General features: G+C 47.9%; 1 protein-coding gene and 3 long non-coding RNA genes across 5 annotated transcripts; 2 read left to right on the forward strand and 2 right to left on the reverse strand.

Annotated features, from left to right (window-relative positions):
- Window positions 1-2,440: 2,440 nt before the first annotated feature.
- ZNF688 (zinc finger protein 688) lies at window positions 2,441-5,979 on the reverse strand. Of its 2 annotated transcripts, XM_082360141.1 has the most exons (3): window positions 5,521-5,979; window positions 5,095-5,208; window positions 2,441-3,622 (listed from the first exon to the last, which is right to left on the reverse strand). In XM_082360141.1, the coding sequence occupies exons 1-3, from the start codon at window positions 5,714-5,716 to the stop codon at window positions 3,102-3,104; spliced, it is 831 nt and encodes a 276-aa protein (XP_082216267.1). In that variant the 5' UTR covers window positions 5,717-5,979; the 3' UTR covers window positions 2,441-3,101. The 2 variants fall into 2 exon arrangements, with proteins under 2 accessions (XP_082216267.1, XP_082216268.1); XM_082360142.1 differs by lacking the exon at window positions 5,095-5,208 and having other exon boundaries at window positions 5,521-5,975.
- A 152-nt stretch (window positions 5,980-6,131) lies between these two features.
- On the forward strand, window positions 6,132-9,288 carry LOC309613379. Its single transcript, XR_014235692.1, has 2 exons — window positions 6,132-6,553; window positions 8,759-9,288. It is a non-coding gene; the product is annotated as an uncharacterized lncRNA (long non-coding RNA).
- A 51-nt stretch (window positions 9,289-9,339) lies between these two features.
- LOC309613378 lies at window positions 9,340-11,245 on the reverse strand. Its single transcript, XR_014235691.1, has 2 exons — window positions 10,987-11,245; window positions 9,340-10,806 (listed from the first exon to the last, which is right to left on the reverse strand). It is a non-coding gene; the product is annotated as an uncharacterized lncRNA (long non-coding RNA).
- An 8-nt stretch (window positions 11,246-11,253) lies between these two features.
- LOC309613381 lies at window positions 11,254-15,389 on the forward strand. Its single transcript, XR_014235695.1, has 2 exons — window positions 11,254-11,611; window positions 12,122-15,389. It is a non-coding gene; the product is annotated as an uncharacterized lncRNA (long non-coding RNA).
- The last annotated feature ends 1,375 nt before the right edge of the window (window positions 15,390-16,764 follow it).

Raw genomic sequence — 16,764 nt, forward strand, 5'->3', positions numbered from 1 at the left:
CAGGGGCTGGGGGAAGGGGGAATAGAGCATTGTTGTTTAAGGGGTACAGAGTTTCAGTTGGGGAAGATGAAAAAGTTCTGGAGTGGGATAGTGGTGATGGTTGCCCAACATCGTGAATGTACTTAATGCCACTAAACTCTACACTTAAAAATATTTAAAATGGTAAATTTTGTTATATATATTTTACCACAAAACAAAAACAGAAATGATCCAGTGGCTTCCCAGTATATTTAGAATCAGATCCAAACTTCGCAACATGGCAAGCAAGAGCTCTGTGACCTGCCCCTTTCCCACTCCCCACCCCCCTTCCCCTGCCTCCAAACTCATTTTCGGCACCTCACCCAAACTCATCCCTACCTCAGAACTTGGCACTTGCCGGTCCCTGTTTAGAAACCCCTCTCTCCCACTCCCTGCCCCCAGCCCCCCGGCCTCTGAAACCCTGCCCTCCCCCACTCCCACATCCTGTGACCCTACGTGGTTCCCCTCGGCTCCTTTTTTTTTTTTTTTTTTTTTTTCTGGCCACGCTGAGCAGCCCTTTGGCTCCTTCTCATCCTTTGGATCTCAGCTCAAACGTCTCCTCCTCACCAAGGCCCGGCCTAGGTATCCCCCCACAGCAGGCACTTCCAGCATGTCCTCTGTTTTAGTTCCTTTGTAGTGCTTGTTATTTGCAATTACAGTACTTTGTCTTATGTATGTACTGGCTTATCACTTGTCTCTCCCCACCCTACCCGAATGTAAAGTCCAAGAGGATGCCTATGTCTGTTTTCCTTGCTATACCTTGGCACTTAGAATAGTACCTAGTACATGGTAAATGCTTAGTAGATATTTTGTTGTTGTTGTTTTTTGTTTGGTTGGTTGGTTTTTCTTTTCTTTTTTTTCAGCTGCGTTGGGTCTTCGTTGCTGGGTGCAGACTTTCTCTAGTTGCGGTGAGCAGGGGCTACTCTTCGTTGTGGAGCATGGGCTCTACGCACGTGGGCTTCAGTAGTTGCAGCATGTGGGTTCAGTAGCTGTGGTGTGCGGGCTCTAGGGCACACGGGCTTCAGTAGTTGTGGTGCACGGGCTTAGTTGCCCCACAACATGCGGGATCTTAGTTCCCTGGCCAGGGATCAAACCGGCGTCCCCTGCATTGCAAGATGGATTCTTAACCACTGGACCACCAGGGAAGTCCCGGCAAAGACATCCGATGGGACCTGTCAAACAGCCTTGCTACTGTTCAGGGATTTTCTATGGCTCCTCAGTGCCTACAGGGTGAACTTCAAGGTCCCCGCTGGGATCTGTGGTCCTCCCAGATTGGTCCCACTTCTCCGGCTGCATCTGTCATCCATTATTCTTTACTTTCAGTCTTTATGTTTCAATCAAGTGGAACTGCCAACCATTCCCTATACATGCCCATCCTGGTTGAAATCTTTCTCATCCTTCAAGGCCAGTTTGAACCACCTCCTCCAGAAAACCTTCCTCGGTCTCCTCTTGGTCCTCCTCACATATTATTTTGTGTTGTATTTGAATAATAACAATAACCAATGTTTATCAAACACTAATATGCAAGGCACTGTTCTATGTTATCTCATTTAATCGTTATGTCAGTCTTATCAGGTAGGTGCTATTATTATCTAGGTTTTATAGATGAAGAAACTAAGGCAGAGAGAGGTAACTTGCAGCAAGAAGTGATTTGCCCACGACTGCAGAGCTGTAAAGCAATTCAGTCAGGATCTGAACCCAGACAGTCTGACTCCAGAACCCATGCCCTTAACCTTTACTCCATGCTGTGTCCCTCTTTTATCCTTTTTAGGAAATAAGCCTCCTTCGCTGCTTCCTCTGCCTGAAAATCTCACTACATACCAATTCCTCTTAATGCTATGGGAAGCACAACGACTTCCTTCTCCAAGCTACACTTCCTGGCATATCACCAACCAGGATGGGTTAAATGGTGCCTCTGGACTTCCTCCATCACAGCCCAAATCACTGTCTTGAACACTGGACTTGAGTCAGTGTGTCCCTGGCGCCCTACACAGAACCCCAGAGTCTTCAGATGGTGTTTGCTGAATAAAGGAAATTAGCCTTCCTCATCTTGGGATTCCCTTATCACCTGGCAGTCTCTCCAACAGAAGCCACTCAATATATGGTCACTGAATGTTGACTGCAAAGGTCTCTGGCCTTGGCGGGGCTCTCATTTTCCTGCTGAGACTCCCCCAGACAGGTGAGACTGGCTCCCTCACTTCACCCTCACCTGAGCCCCTGACCCCTGTTCTGCCCAGATCTGACTGCTCATAGGAAGTGGTAGATATGTGTGGGCACAGTGCCAGTTTCCAGCTTTGCTGCTTTGTAGCGATGAAACTTTGATCCTCAGTTTACTCATCTGTGAAACACAGCTGTTGCTATCCATCCCTGCCTCCTTAGCAGACTTCTTTTCAAGGTCTGAAGTGTAAAATATCAACAATCATTTTCAATTGTGTTTCAACAAATGTTTATTGCACATTTACTGTGTTATACATATTATCTTGTTACAATTTCAGTCTTCACAGTAACCCTTTGAGGTAGATATTATTGATCCTCATTTTACAGATGAAGGAGCTGAGGCTCAGGGAAAGCATGTGACTTACCAGCTATGCCCTGGGGGCAAGTTGCAGAGACTAAGTCTGCACCCGGTGCTTCTGTATTCTTTCCACCCACTTCACTGCCTGAGCCTCCTGTTGATGTCAGTTACCCGGAGCTAGACCATGCCCTACATCTGAGGCCTCCTCCTTGGCCTTAGTCCCCCATAGCATTTACCTCTGCTGCAGATAAGCAGCGGGGATTTTTTTTGGAGACAGTGTTTGCACATGATCTTGGTTGCACCTGCTACTGAGATAACACTTTGAGAGAAGTCCAGCATCTCACTCTCTTCATTTTTTTAGAAAGACTAGGGAGAGAAGGCGTCAAGTTTAATCTCTTTGAATCTTTAGAGGCACTTTTGTTTTTACAAGTTTGGAAACTAGAGGGATCCTTGAGGGAAAACCAAGGGATGAATTTTGGGTCCCAAATCCCTGAGTCAGGAGCTTCCCTCAGGGCCCAGTTAGTCCTTAGCGCTGAGGTCAGGTTCAAGCCCAGCCAGCGGGAGCCACTCACCCGCACTCTTCAAAGATGTCCGGGTAGTGCCGGAACAGCACCGGCGGGTCCCGGTCACCTCGGACCGGGGCCCGAGGCACAGCCCGGATTCCGGGCCTCCGGCCCCGCCGGCCCCCAGAGCAGGAGCGGTGGATCCACTGGTGCGCTTCCACGGCAAACTTCCTCTTGAAGCGCATGCCACACTCGGGGCAGGGGAAGGGCCGCTCACCCGAGTGCATGCGCCGGTGGCTGACTAGCAACGAGGGATAGGTGAAGCGGCGGCCGCAGTCTGCACACACGTGGCGCCGCTGGCTGGCCTGAGCATCTACGCTGGGCACCAGGACCGGGGGCTGCGCACCTGCGCTCTGGTCACAGGCAGCTTTCCTGGGTGGCTGTGCTCTTGACGAGGTTTCGCTGATGGTTGAGTCAAGATTGTTTTTAACCAGCTCTTCAGGCCTCTCCTTCCCAGGAGTCTTTTTGGATTCTTTGGCTCCTGGCCCTGTCTCAGGTTCCTCTTCCTTTTTGTTTGGGACATCTCCTAGGAAACAGGAATCAAGTTACATTTTAAAACACATTCGCTTATATCGTCTTAGGTTATAGGATGCTTTTACTTAAGGAAGTGCCAGAAAAGTACTGCCCAGTAATTAACACACAGGCTCTGAAGGATGGTAAACAGGGTTCAAATCTCTTAAGAATGACTTATCTGGGCCTTGCTTCCTCATGTGTCAAATGGGAATCATAATGGTTTCTTTAGTTCACAAGTTTGTTGGGAGGATTAAATGAGTAAAAGTATCTTAAGTACTTAGTAAATGCTCAATAAGCAATAGCAGGACTTCCCTGGTGGCGCAGTGGTTAAGAATCCGCCTGCCAATGCAGGGGACACGGGTTCCATCCCTGGTCCGGGAAGATCCCACATGCCGGAACAACTAAGCCCGTGAGCTACAACTACCAAGCCTGCGCTCTAGAGCCCGCGCGCTGCAACTACTGAGCCCGCGTGCTGCAACTACTGAGCCCACATGCCCCAGCTACTGAAGCCTGCACGCCTAGAGCCTCTGCTCCACAACAAGAGAAGCCACAGCAATGAGAAGCCCACGCACCGCAAGGAAAAGTAGCCCCCGCTCGCTGCAACTAGAGAAAGCCCACGCGCAGCAATTAAAACCCAATGCAGGGCTTCCCTGGTGGCACAGTGGTTGAAAAATCTGCCTGCTAATGCAGGGGACACGGGTTCGAGCCCTGGTCTGGGAAGATCCCACATGCCGCGGAGCAACTAGGCCCGTGAGCCACAACTACTGGGCCTGCGCGTCTGGAGCCTGTGCTCCACAACAAGAGAGGCCGCGACAGTGAGAGGCCTGCGCACCGCGATGAAGAGTGGCCCCCACTTGCCGCAACTAAAGAAAGCCCTCGCACAGAAACGAAGACCCAACACAGCCATAAATAATAAATAAATAAATAAATAAATAAAGGGAAAAAGATGGTTCAATTAAAAAAAAATGCTTAAAAAAAAAAACCCAATGCAGCCAAAATAAATAAATAAGCAGTAGCTATTATTATTTGTGATTTCTCAATTTTTTGTAGGGTTAAGACATTTACAGAGGAGTAAAGATATTTGCTCAAGATCACTCTGCTGAGGGATGATGAAAAGAGAAGAGCAAAGTTGTCAATTACTGGCCAATTACTGCTTTGCCTTGTTTGAGAATGTGAAAAGCAGACCTGAAGCTGCTTTCATTCTTAGGGGATTTTAGTTGTTCCTGAAAAGGGGAGAATGAGCAGCGCTTCTACCAGAGGGAGTCTCAGACTTGGGCTCCTGATTATCTTACTCTGGTCTCGACTACTGTACCAAATTCTGAAAAATTTGTTATCAGGTCTGCCTCTTTTCCTTCTCCCGTATCCAACATCTGTTGACTCTTTCATTCCTTTAGGGATGCTGGAGGTGGCGATCTGAAAGAAAACACTGCTAGACAGGAAGCCCTGGAATACTGGGGTTGGGGGAAACTTGGGACCATCCCTCACCTCTCAGAGCTCCTCCCAGGCTTTCCCCCTCCTCAGGATCCTGGGCGGCGGGGCTCCAAGCCTCACTCTCCTGTTCCATCCAAGAGATGAGGGCTGGTTTGGGGCCTGGGAATCCTGGGAGAGAACAGGGATCACAGTGCTGGCCTGAGAGGCTGCCCTGGGAAGATGGCATCCCCCTGTCAGGGTGAGGTCACCTCCTCAGAATTTAGGCTCAACCTGGACAGGGTCTGCAGTGCTCCTGCCTGAAGGAAGCGGATGCGGGATGGAAGGACTCCCGAGAGGGTACCTGAAGCGCTGGGGATGGGAAGTGGCTGGTGGTGTTGGTGGAATAGTGCGGGATTAGGCCTCACAATCCTCTGGGTCCTTATATCATCTCCCCTGTGAACCCCAGTGAAGGAGCAGGCGGACTCTAACCCGGGGCCTCACCGAGCGCGCCCAGGTGGCCGTAGGTCTCCCGCATCACGTCCCGGTACAGGGCCCTCTGCGCGGGCCGCAGACACCCCCATTCCTCCACGGAGAAGTACACGGCCACGTCCGCGAAGCTCACGGCCGCAGGCTTCTTGCAGTCAGGCCCGGTCTCCCCCGGTCTCAGCACCAGGAGCGGGGCCGGGGGCGGCGCCATGAGGCCTCCAGCCCCGAGCAGCTGCCGCCTGCTCCCCGCGCCCGGCCTCAGCTCTCGTCGTCCACAGGAAAGGCTCCCGAGCCCGGGGCCCCGCCCAGCCTTGGCCTCCGAACTCAGCCGAGGGAACCGAAGTAGCAGGGTTGGCTGTTTGGGATTCGGGGTTCTGATGGGGACAAATAAACACCCTCGGTCTTTAGTCACTTCATGGCAGCTTGGACATAGACACCCGGGTTAAGGGACCCGTAAGGTGCCTTCAGAAAATATGGCGACATCCTGGCTTCAGTTGTCACTGGCTGCCCTTAAGGGCGCCGTCCCTTGACCGTATCAAACATGGCGCCGGTCTGGCTTCTCATTGTCCACTTGCCCTTAAATACAATGGCCGTGCAGGTGAGTTTTAATGGAGGGGGAGCCGAGGGGAGCTTTCCTGCCATCAAGAAAGATGGACGTGCCTGCGGCTTCCAGAACTCCCGCTGGCCGCGTTGCACAGCGGCCGGTGATTGGCCGCGACAGCAGGAAGCGGCTGTGCCGCGAGGCGGGACTGGCGGGGCGTTTCCGCCCGGAAGTCTCTGTAGGCGGGATCTGGAACCCACCAACGATCTCGGCGTTTGTGGAGCTCGGGACTTAGAACTCGATGGTCTCCCTCTGCGCCTCCCGGCAGCGGGATCCGCCCCTGCGGGAAGACGCACACACCTGGCCAAACCCTGGGGGCAGCCGAGGTAGAGACCAGGTACACGTTTACACTTGGGTGCACAGCTGCGGAGCCGACCCGACTCCTTGCACCGGCAATTCCGCTCGCTCATTTTCTGGACTGGAGCCGCCGGCGAAGGAAGGTGCTTGGTGAGGCTGGAATTGGAATGGGGAAGTTTTAAATTACTTTTTAAGTTTTTCCAAAATAATTAACGTACGCGGTTTTTAAAAAGTAATACAAAAGGCTTGTAATGAAAAAGGCAGCCTCCCTACCCATTCCCCCTGTTCTCTAGAGGCAACTACTTTAAACTTTTTATTAACTTTAATTATATTGTATATACAGTAAAATGCACGGATCTTCAGTGTGAAATCCGTCGAGCTTTGACAAATGTATGCCATCACCCAAAACAAGATGTAGGACATTGGTATCACCCCTGAATGGTTCCTTTCCAATCAATACATACTTTTTTATTGTGATATATGGCAGAAAATTTTAACCATTTTTAAGTTTTCAATTCAGTAGCATTAATTACATTCACAATGTTGGGCGACCATCACCAGTGTCATTTTCCAAAACATGATTTTCATCCTCACAAAAGAAAACCTGGAACCCGTTAAACAGTCCTTCCCCATTCCTTTCCTCCCACCCCCCCCAAGCCCCCTCCCCACCCCTGGTAACTTCCAATGTACTTTTTCTCTTGGAATTTACTATTCTTGGTACCTCATAAAAGTGGAATCATAGTTTTTCATCTTTTTGTGCTTGGCTTATTTCACTTAATATCATGTTTCCAAGGTTCATACATGTTGTAACGTGTATCTGAACATCATTCCTTTTTTTAAAAATTGTGATAAAATATACATAACAAAAGTTATCATTTTAACCTCTTTTAAAAAATCATTTTAACCATTTTTAAGTTAAGTGGTATTAAGTACATTCACAGTGTTATGCAACCATCACCACCATCCATTCCGGAAATTTTTCATCTTCCTAAACTGATTCAATACACTTCACTCTTAGCCATTTATTCTGGAGCTTTCATTTAAAAATACACTTTTTTAAAAAATTGCTTTTCCTTGGTATACTCATTTTAGACACTATGGGCACCCTGCTATGATACTTGATACTTAATTTCTAGCCCCATACCCTTGACCTCTTTTCCCAACATACTTAATGCAATAAATTATTATTTTTTAATTAATTAATTAATTAATTTATGGCTGTGTTGGGTCTTTGTTGCTGCATGCGGGCTTTCTCTAGTTGTGGCGAGCAGGGGCTACTCTTCATTGCGGTGCGTAGGCTTCTCATTGCGGTGGCTTCTCTTGTTGCGGAGCACGGGCTCTAGGCGCGCGGGCTTCAGTAGTTGTGGCACGTGGGCTTAGTAGTTGTGGCTTGCAGGCTCTAGAGCACAGGTTCAGTAGTTGTGGCACACGGGCTTAGTTGCTCTGTGGCATGTGGGAATCTTCCCAGACCAGGGCTCGAACCCGTGTTCCCTGCATTGGCAGGCGGATTCTTAACCACTGCACCACCAGGGAAGCCCATTGCAATAAATTATTGTAAATAACATTTCCTATATATGCTATTATTATACTTCCTTTCTTGTCAACTGTTTGCTTTTCTTCAGTTTTATAATTGTCCTTTCTCCTTGTGTTATCTGCTCTGCTTCTTTAAGTTGTTGCGAATTACCAAGGAGAGCATCAAATCTCAAATCCCCATTTTTTTTCCCGTGGGAAATCTCCCTCCTTGGGCCCTCAGTCCTCTCTCCAAAACAGACTGGGCCTCAACTGTCATCCAGGGTCTTCCCTCCCTGCCCTTGGGTTGTATCCTCTGCTTCCTAGACTCAGTGTCTTCCTATTTTTGAGTTGAGACGGGTCATCTTGATGGCTTGCACTGGACTGACTACAGGTGCTAGATGTTTTCACTCCCACCTTTGGAATATTTCTGCAGTCAGGCAGGATGCAGACTCTAGTTGCTAAGCGTGGGGCCGGTCACTGGAGATAACAGATGGATGAGATCTACCAGGTCTCTGTTGGCAGCAGCCCACAGTCTGGTCTTGGAACAATTCCTTGCTTGCCCTCCTGCCTGCCCTACATGCTGAATCTCCCCTTTGTGTTCAGAAATGTTCTTTGCTGATCATGCTAGTGCCTTTTTGGTCTTTATATTTTCTGGCCTTGTCCTTGCTGATTTTCACCTGAAATACTTTCTGGCTTTAAGTGTGACTTCTGCTGATTTTGCCTCAACAATTATGTGCTTATTTTAAAACTTTTTGAGTTCTAGAGGTACTTCACTGTGTGAACAGTGTAGAAATGGAGTAAGGAAAAAAACAGATCCTCAGAAATAAGTCTCCTTTTAAACAGGGAATCAGGGGCTTCCCTGGTGGCGCAGTGGTTAAGAATCCGCCTGCCAATGCAGGGCACACGGGTTCGAGCCCTGGTCCAGGAAGATCCCACATGTCGCGGAGCAACTAAGCCCGTGCGCCACAACTACTGAGCCGCGTGCCACAACTACTGAAGCCCGCGTGCCTAGAGCCCGTGCTCTGCAACAAGAGAAGCCACCGCAACGAGAAGCCCGCACACTGCAATGAAGAGTAGCCCCTGCTCGCCGCAACTAGAGAAAGCCCGTGCGCAGCAACGAAGACCCAATGCAGCCAAAAATAAATAAATAAATTTATTTAAAAACAAAACAGGGAATCAACTTTATGTAAAGAGAAGCTGTAAAGCATTTCACTTGGACCAAAAAATACTTCTGTTTATTCAGGTACTATGTTGTAAATCATTTCTCTTTGCACTAGGGATGGAGAAAACTTAAGAAGATGGAGCTAAGTACAGTAAACTTGGCTGTTAACCATCAGATTGCAACGTTCAAGACTAAAACTGTTTGCTCATAAGTGGTTGGTGTCATGTATTTCCTGCCAATCATTATAAAAATACAAAAACGATGCTTTCAGATTGTTTTATTGCCCACCAAACTGTAAATGTTTGTTGAAGAATCTTGATCAGATAATTATGAGAAGTTAGGAAACATGCAGGAGGTCATTATAGTTCTTAAATTTTACTTGTCAGTTTACATCTGAATAATGTAATAATATAATATGCTTAAGGCCACACAGCTAGTGGGGACTGAGCTGAACCTGGAATCCAGGTCTACCAATTCAGGAGAGGCTATGTGGTGAAGTAAAAATAACCGTCAGTTCCCATTAATAATCATCTTTGGAACCCAGGTATTTGGAGAAGCAGTCTTTTGGTCAAAAGATAATTTGAGCCACCCAGCACCACTCCTGACATGCAGACATGCTTAGTCCCCCCCACCTCCTTGCTTTTATTCCTTCAAGAGTTTCCTGTTCTAAAGTAGGGCTAGCAAATCTAAATAGGTCAGAAAGACCTCTCAACTGTTGACACATACAAACATTACAGTAAAAACTAAGGCGGAAAATAACTATGCCTTGATTTCAACTCTAATCACAAGTAATATATTCCTTCTTTAAAAAAAAAAAATTCCCCAGCATCATATTTCCAGTTGCTGTGGCCCAAGAATACATCTTTATTCAAAAGATGCAAAATCCAGGAAACATGCAAATATCTGGGAAAAAAAAAACACATTGCAATTACTAGTTCATAAAAGTTTGGAGAAAAAACCCTTTAAGCTCACTAAGTTTGATACCTTTGTGCACCATGTGCAGAGCAAGTGTGGAGCAGGAGAGTTCCTCACCTGAAGCCACTGTCCTCTTTACGGCCACCTCTAAGTCTTCAAGACCAAACAATGCCAACAGAGGCTTGACACCACATGTGTGTCTTTGCTAGCTACTTGACTTGCTCTGGCTAAAAGACAGAATCCTTGGATGAGCTTCCCCAGTGCGGACAGGCCCAAAGCGTGCCCTCTATTCCAGGGAGCACCAGCTCCTTTAATAGGCTCTTGAATCTAGGGTACTCCGTCTCTGAGGAGCGGGAGAGATACAGTCCAGAAAGCAAAATGCACTAAGGGAGAAAATAATCCAGAAAGAAAAGCCAGTTAGGTGAATGGTTTTCAGTGAAGTAACCTCAAGTGGGACTTGGAAGAGGGACCAGGAGCCTCAGCCCGAGAACTGAACACTAGTCGCGGGTGGCTGAAGGTGCACCAGAACCAGAACTGGAACGTGCCTTCCTAAGAGATGGTGGCAACGCGGCCCCAAGAGTGCTACCAGTTTCAATTTAGCTGTTCTGTTGAGCCCTTTCTGCAGATCAGGTGCAGGGAGACACGGAGGGGCTCTAGAGTGGGCAGTGTGTGCTGAGGCTCCGAGTGGGGGAGGAGGTTCTCAAAGGTCACGACCTGGGGTTTGAAGTGAAGGACCTTTCCCTCGTCTCTGCTGACAGCTGCAGGGATCTGGATCCTGGGCCTCTGGGCTCCACGCCTCCACCTCTCTTTCCACCTAAAAGATAAAAGCGGGTTTGGGGCCTGAAAATCCTCACAAAGGAAAACACTGGGCTTGGCTGAGAACCCGGGAGGAGAACTGAGGGCGCTTGCTCAGTGCTCCACACTTCCAGCCCATCGCCTCTGGGCGCATCAGTCCCAGCTTCCAACAGATTACTGGGTCCTGGCCGGGCCTCACCGAGCGCGCCCAGGAAGCCATAGGTCTCCCGCGTCACGTCCCGGTTCAGGGCACTCTGCGCAGGCCGCAGACGCCCCCACTCCTCCGGGGAGAAGTACACGGCCACATGCGACGAACCTCACGGCCCCTGGGCTGCCTTCCCTCGTCCGCCCGGTCCTGGCCTCCCCGGGCACATCCGCCACCGGGAACCGGACCGGGGGCGGCACCATGGGAAACCCTTCTGTGCTTCGCAGAGAGGCTTCCGGAAAATGTGGAAACGCAATTACCTGTTTCCGCCCTTCCTCGGAAAAAGTCCTGAAGGGCCCACAGTCCTGCCCTTAACTAAGATGGTGCCCCTCCGGCCTCAACATCCCTCGCCTTTCTTATCTGCCCTTCCATGCCAAGGGGCAAACCGGAAGGGAGGTTGGACTCCACGGCGTAACCGTGGAGAGATAGCGTGCGTTGATTGGACAGCGCCGGTCGCTAGGGGAAGAAGGAAGGCTCTGATTGGTCTTTCCGGAGCGGTCTGTTTGAAAGGCCGAGAGTGAAGTAGCTGCAGATCCGAAGGAGGCCGGCGGTGCAGGATTTCTCTTGATCTGGGTTTTCTGGGTCTGGCATCTAAGAGAGAGGTTCTAACGGAGTAAAGGTACTCATTTCTGCTACTCTCATGAGACCTCTTATGGGCAGGTCCGGGGTTTGGAGGTGAGTAAAAGCCCAAAGGCAAGACTGAGGCGGGTTCTGGAGGTAAGGGAGTGAGCTCTGGTACTCGGGCAGGGCTAGCCCTGTGAGCTGTGGAAATGGGTTCCTACCCAGTATTTGATCTGGCCCGTGCTCCAAGGTCACAGATGTCTCCCCTTTTACAGACGCTGAAACTGAGTGACGGGGCAGGTGACTGCTCACGGGGCAGCAGAGCCGGATTCAGAGTCATCTTCTGGCTCCCGTTTCGGTTGAACTTAGGTTCAGCTAAGTGCTTAGGGTAGCGCCTTGCACAAAGTACTCAATAAATAGGAGCTTATAGTTGTAATTGTAATTATAACACTATCTGGACCCTGCCTCAATCAGAAAACCTGTGTTCAAATTACAGCTCATAAATGAATAATAACACTGAGGAATGAGTCAGATCATATCTTAAGATTCTTTTCAATTCTGGGTCAAGGTGGTGGAGTAGGAAGATCCTGAGCTCACCTCCTTCCAGGACACACCAAAACTACAGCTACACATAGAACAACTACCTCTAAGAACTGACCTGAAGACTAGCACAACAGATTTTCTACAACTAAGGATATAAGGAAAAGGCCACGTCGCGAAAGGTAGGAAGGGCAGAGTCCTGGTCTAGTGAGAACCTCCCCCACTCCCGTGGGGCAACCGACAAGCAGGAGGGATATCACAACCGCAAAGGTCCCCCCTGAGGAGCAAGGGGTCCAAGTCCCACATCAGGCTCCCCAGCCTGGGAGACCTGCACCGGGAAGCCAAGCCCCCATAACATCTGGCTTTGAAAACCAGCAGGGCTTACATCTGGGAGAGCCCGAGGGCCGTGGGAAAGGGAAGAGACTCAATTATTAAAGGACTCTCGCAGAAACTCACTCGCTCCAAGTCCTAGCACAGAGGCAGCAGCTTGAAAAGCGCCTGGGTCATACAAGAAGGAGATTCATTGACTAATTTCAGGGCATGCACCGGAGGGGCAGGGATCTGGTGGAATTTTCTCTGGGGGTGGAAGCACTGGCAGACGTCATTTGTTTTCACTTTCTTTCCATGTAGCTGGCCTGGTGCTGGTGAGCACTATTTCTATCACTCTCCATCAGCCTAGCTAACACCACGTGCCCTGCCCCTGCTTTCCCCTGAGGACCCAGGGGACCAACCTCACCCACCAGCACACCTGCAACATTTGCTGCCCAACCGCAACAGGAGGGCACATGCAGCCCACACAGGGGATACCCCTGGAGCACCTGGCTCTGTTGATCAGGGGAGATTGCACCACTGAGCCCCACAGGACACCTCCTACGTAAGGCCACTCTTTCAAGACTGGGAGATGAAGGTGATTTACGTAGAAATGAACACAGAGGGTTAGGCAAAATGAAGAAACTACAGAATATCTTCAGAAGAGAAGAACAAGAGAAAACCTCAGAAAAAGAACTAAACAAAGTGGAGACAAGCAGTTTATCAGATAAAGAATTCAAAGTAACAGTCATAAAAATGCTCATCGAACTCAGGAGAAAAGTGGATGAATCCAGAGAGGTAATCTGTGAGGAAATCACCAAAGGGCTAGAAGATATGAAAGGCAAAGATTTAGAACTTTTGAATTTATTAACTGAAATGAAAAATACACTAGTGGAAAGCAGCAGGAAATCAGAGAATGCAAAAAAAACAAAACAGACCAGTGATCTCGAAGACAAATGGAATTTGCCCAATCAGAACAGCAAAAAGGGGGACTTCCCTGGTTAAGACTCTGCACTCCCAATGTAGGGGGCCCAGGTTCGATCCCTGGTCAGGGAACTAGATCCTGCATGCTGCAACTAAGACCTGGAGCAGCCAAATAAATAAATAAATATTTAAAATAAAAAAAAAAGGAATCCCCAAAAAACAAGAATAGGGTCCCCACCGCGGGTCCCAGCAGCTCCAACGCAGGGGAGAGTGGCAGCAGCTAGGCAGCCCAGCTTCGAGAAGCCTCTTGGCAGTCTGGCTGGCACACCAGGGAAGTCCCTATTCACTCTTTTTTAGATCCTTTTCCTATATAGGCCATTACGGAGTATTGAGTAGAGTTCCCTGTGCTATACAGTAGATCCTTATTAGTTACCTATTTTATATATAATAGTGTGTATATGTCCATCCCAATCTCCCAATTTATCCCTCCCCCCCATACCCCCTGGTAACCATAAGTTTGTTTTCTACATCTGTGACTCTATTTCTGTTTTGTAAATAAGTTCATTTGTACCATTTTTTTAGATTCCATATACAAGCGCTATCATATGATATTTGTGTTTCTCTGTCTGATTTACTTCACTCAGTATGATAGTCTGTAGGTCCATCCATGTTGCTGCTGTAAATGCTTTTTTTTAAGAGGTGAAGTCATTTGTTGGTTGTTTATTTTTTGGTACAACCAGAAAATAGTGGGATATTGAATATGGGAAGTTCTGATTGTCTTGGGTGTCAGCTTAACATTCCATAGATGGGGTAGCTTTTCTATCCTATAATACAAAGCATACTAAATGGCAATTTGGAGTCAGTCGTACATTTAATGTATTGAACACTTTATTTTTTTTTAATATTTATTTTATTTTATTTATTTTCCTTTTTTTTTTATTGGCTGCGTTGGGTCTTAGTTGCGGCACACGGGATCTTTGTTGAGGCATGCAGGATCTTTCTCGTTACAGCGCGCGGTCTACTTGGGCTTCTCTCTAGTTGTGGCATGTGGGTTTTCTCTCTCTAGTTGTGGAGGGTGGGCTCCAGGGCACGTGGGCCCTGTAGTTTGCGGCACGCAGGCTCTCTAGTTGAGGTGCAAGAGCTCAGTAGTTGTGGCATGCGGGCTTATTTGCCCCATGGCATGTGGGATCTTAGTTCCCCAACCAGGGATCGAACCCGCATCCCCTGCGTTGGAAGGCGGATTATTTACCACTGGACCACCAGAGAGGTCCCTTGAACACTTTACTTCCCTTCCCTTGTTGTTTTTGGTAGAATTGTTTCCTAAAGCAAACCACTCCTTGATCTTGGCTCTCTTGGTCAGAATTTTGTGCACTCTGTAACATCTTTGGTCCTGGTAGTCCAGTTTTCCTAATAACTTTGTTAATGTGCTGTGAATGATTGAAAACTTGAGTATGTAGTGTATATGATATTAAATTGTGAATTAGTGGGACTTAGGATGTAACAGCATATCAACATTTGAAGATATGGGCACTTGATATCCTGTTAAGGAAAATTTGCCTCCAAATTTTAAGCTGGAAAGGCACTGGAATAACTGTTCAGAAAAGAATCATGGGGGACTTCCCTGGTGGTCCAGTGGGTAAGACTGTGCTCCCAGTGCAGGAGGCCTGGGTTCGATTCCTGGTGGGGGAACTAGATCCTGCATACATGCCGCAACTAAGAAGTCCTCATGCCACAACTAAGAGCCCACATGCCGCAACTAAGAAGCCCGCATGCCGCAACTAAAGATCCCACATGTCACAACTAAGCCCTGGCGCAGCCTAAGTAAATTAATTAATAAATTTTAAAAAAGAAAAGAAAAGAAAAGAATCATGGGAATTTCCTGGCTGTCCAGTCAGTTAGGACTCTGTCCTTCCACTGTAGGGGGCACAGGTTCGATCCCTGGCTGGGGAACTAAGATCCCACAAGCTGCGCAGCGCAGCCAAAAAAAAAAAAAGAATCACAACTACATAATTTTTTAGGTTTTTGGTATGTATGTTAAGAACTGTGTACAGGGCTTCCCTGGTGGCGCAGTGGTTGAGAATCCACCTGCCAATGCAGGGGACACGGGTTCAATCCGTGGTCTGGGAAGATCCCACATGCCGTGGAGTAACTAAGCCCGTGCACCACAACTACTGAGCCTGTGCTCTAGAGCCCATGAGCCACAACTACTGAGCCCATGTGCCTCAACTACTGAAGCCTGCGCGCCTGGAGCCTGTGCTTTTGAAAGTTTGAAAACCGTCTTTAACTTTTGACATTTTAATTATGTGTCTTTGGTGTGGGTCTCTTTGGGTACATCTTTTTTGGGACTCAGTGCTTCCTGGACTTGGTTGTCTGGTTCCTTTGCCAGGTTAAGGAACTTTTCAGCCATTATTTCTTCAAATAGGTTTTCTGTTCCTTTCTCTCTCTCCTCCTTCTGGGACCCTACAATGCAAATGTTAGTCTGCTTCATGTCCTCTCAGTGGTCCCTTAAACTATCTTCATTTTTGTTTTGTTTTCTTTCATAATTGAGATTTTGTTGGTTGTTTTGAGGATCAGTACACAGGCATCTCAATTTGTACACAACTCTTATTTTTAAATAAATTTATTTTATTTATTTTTTGGCTGCGTTGGGTCTTCACTGCTGCGCGCGGCCTTTCTCTAGTTGCGGCGAGCAGGGGCTACTCTTCCTTGCAGTGCACGGGCTTCTCATTGCGGTGGCTTCTCTTGTTGCGGAGCATGGGCTCTAGGAGCGCGGGCTTCAGTAGTTGCGGCATGTGGGCTCAGTAGTTGTGGCTCGCGGGCTCTAGAGCGTAAGCTCAGTAGTTGTGGTGCACGGGCTTAGTTGCTCCACAGCATGTGGGATCTTCCTGGACCAGGGCTCGAACCCATGTCCCCTGCATTGGCAGGTGGATTCTTAACCACTGCGCCACCAGGGAAGTCCCTGCATTTTATTTCATAATATAACCAAATGCAAAAGAATAAATAGTCAAAAGTAAGTTTCACAAGTGTTGAACTCTTATACTACTGGTGGAGTGTCAGTTGGTACAGTCACTCTGGAAAGCTGGCAGTATATAATAAAGCTGAAAATATGCCATACCCTATGACCTAGTAATTTCATTCCTAGGTGTATACCCAACAGAAATGAATACATATGTTTACTGAAAGACATGTGCTCACAGCAACACGAGTTGCAATAGCTCAAAACTGGAAACTATCCACAACAATAGAATGAATAAACAAAGTGGGATAGTCACTAAATGGAATACCATTCAGGAATGAGAATGAATCATCTACAACCACATGCATAATACGGATGAATCTTATAGACAAATGTTGAGCAAAAGAAGCCAGACACAAAATAGTATAGATTCTATTCATATAAAGTATAAAAACAGGCAAAACTAATGCACGCTATTAAGA

This window comes from Balaenoptera borealis (assembly GCF_965194805.1).
Source record: "Balaenoptera borealis genome assembly, chromosome: 16".
Lineage (NCBI taxonomy): Eukaryota > Metazoa > Chordata > Mammalia > Artiodactyla > Balaenopteridae > Balaenoptera > Balaenoptera borealis.

What these genes read in the sequence shown, in the direction of transcription:
- ZNF688 (XM_082360141.1), bottom strand. Translation starts at nt 5,716, where the DNA reads ATGGCGCCGCCCCCGGCCCCGCTCCTGGTGCTGAGACCGGGGGAGACC. An exon ending in CGGCCACCTGGGCGCGCTCG is followed by an intron (nt 5,209 to 5,520) that starts GTGAGGCCCCGG and finishes GTTCTCTCCCAG; the next exon opens with GATTCCCAGGCCCCAAACCA. An exon ending in CCTGGGAGGAGCTCTGAGAG is followed by an intron (nt 3,623 to 5,094) that starts GTGAGGGATGGT and finishes CCTGTTTCCTAG; the next exon opens with GAGATGTCCCAAACAAAAAG.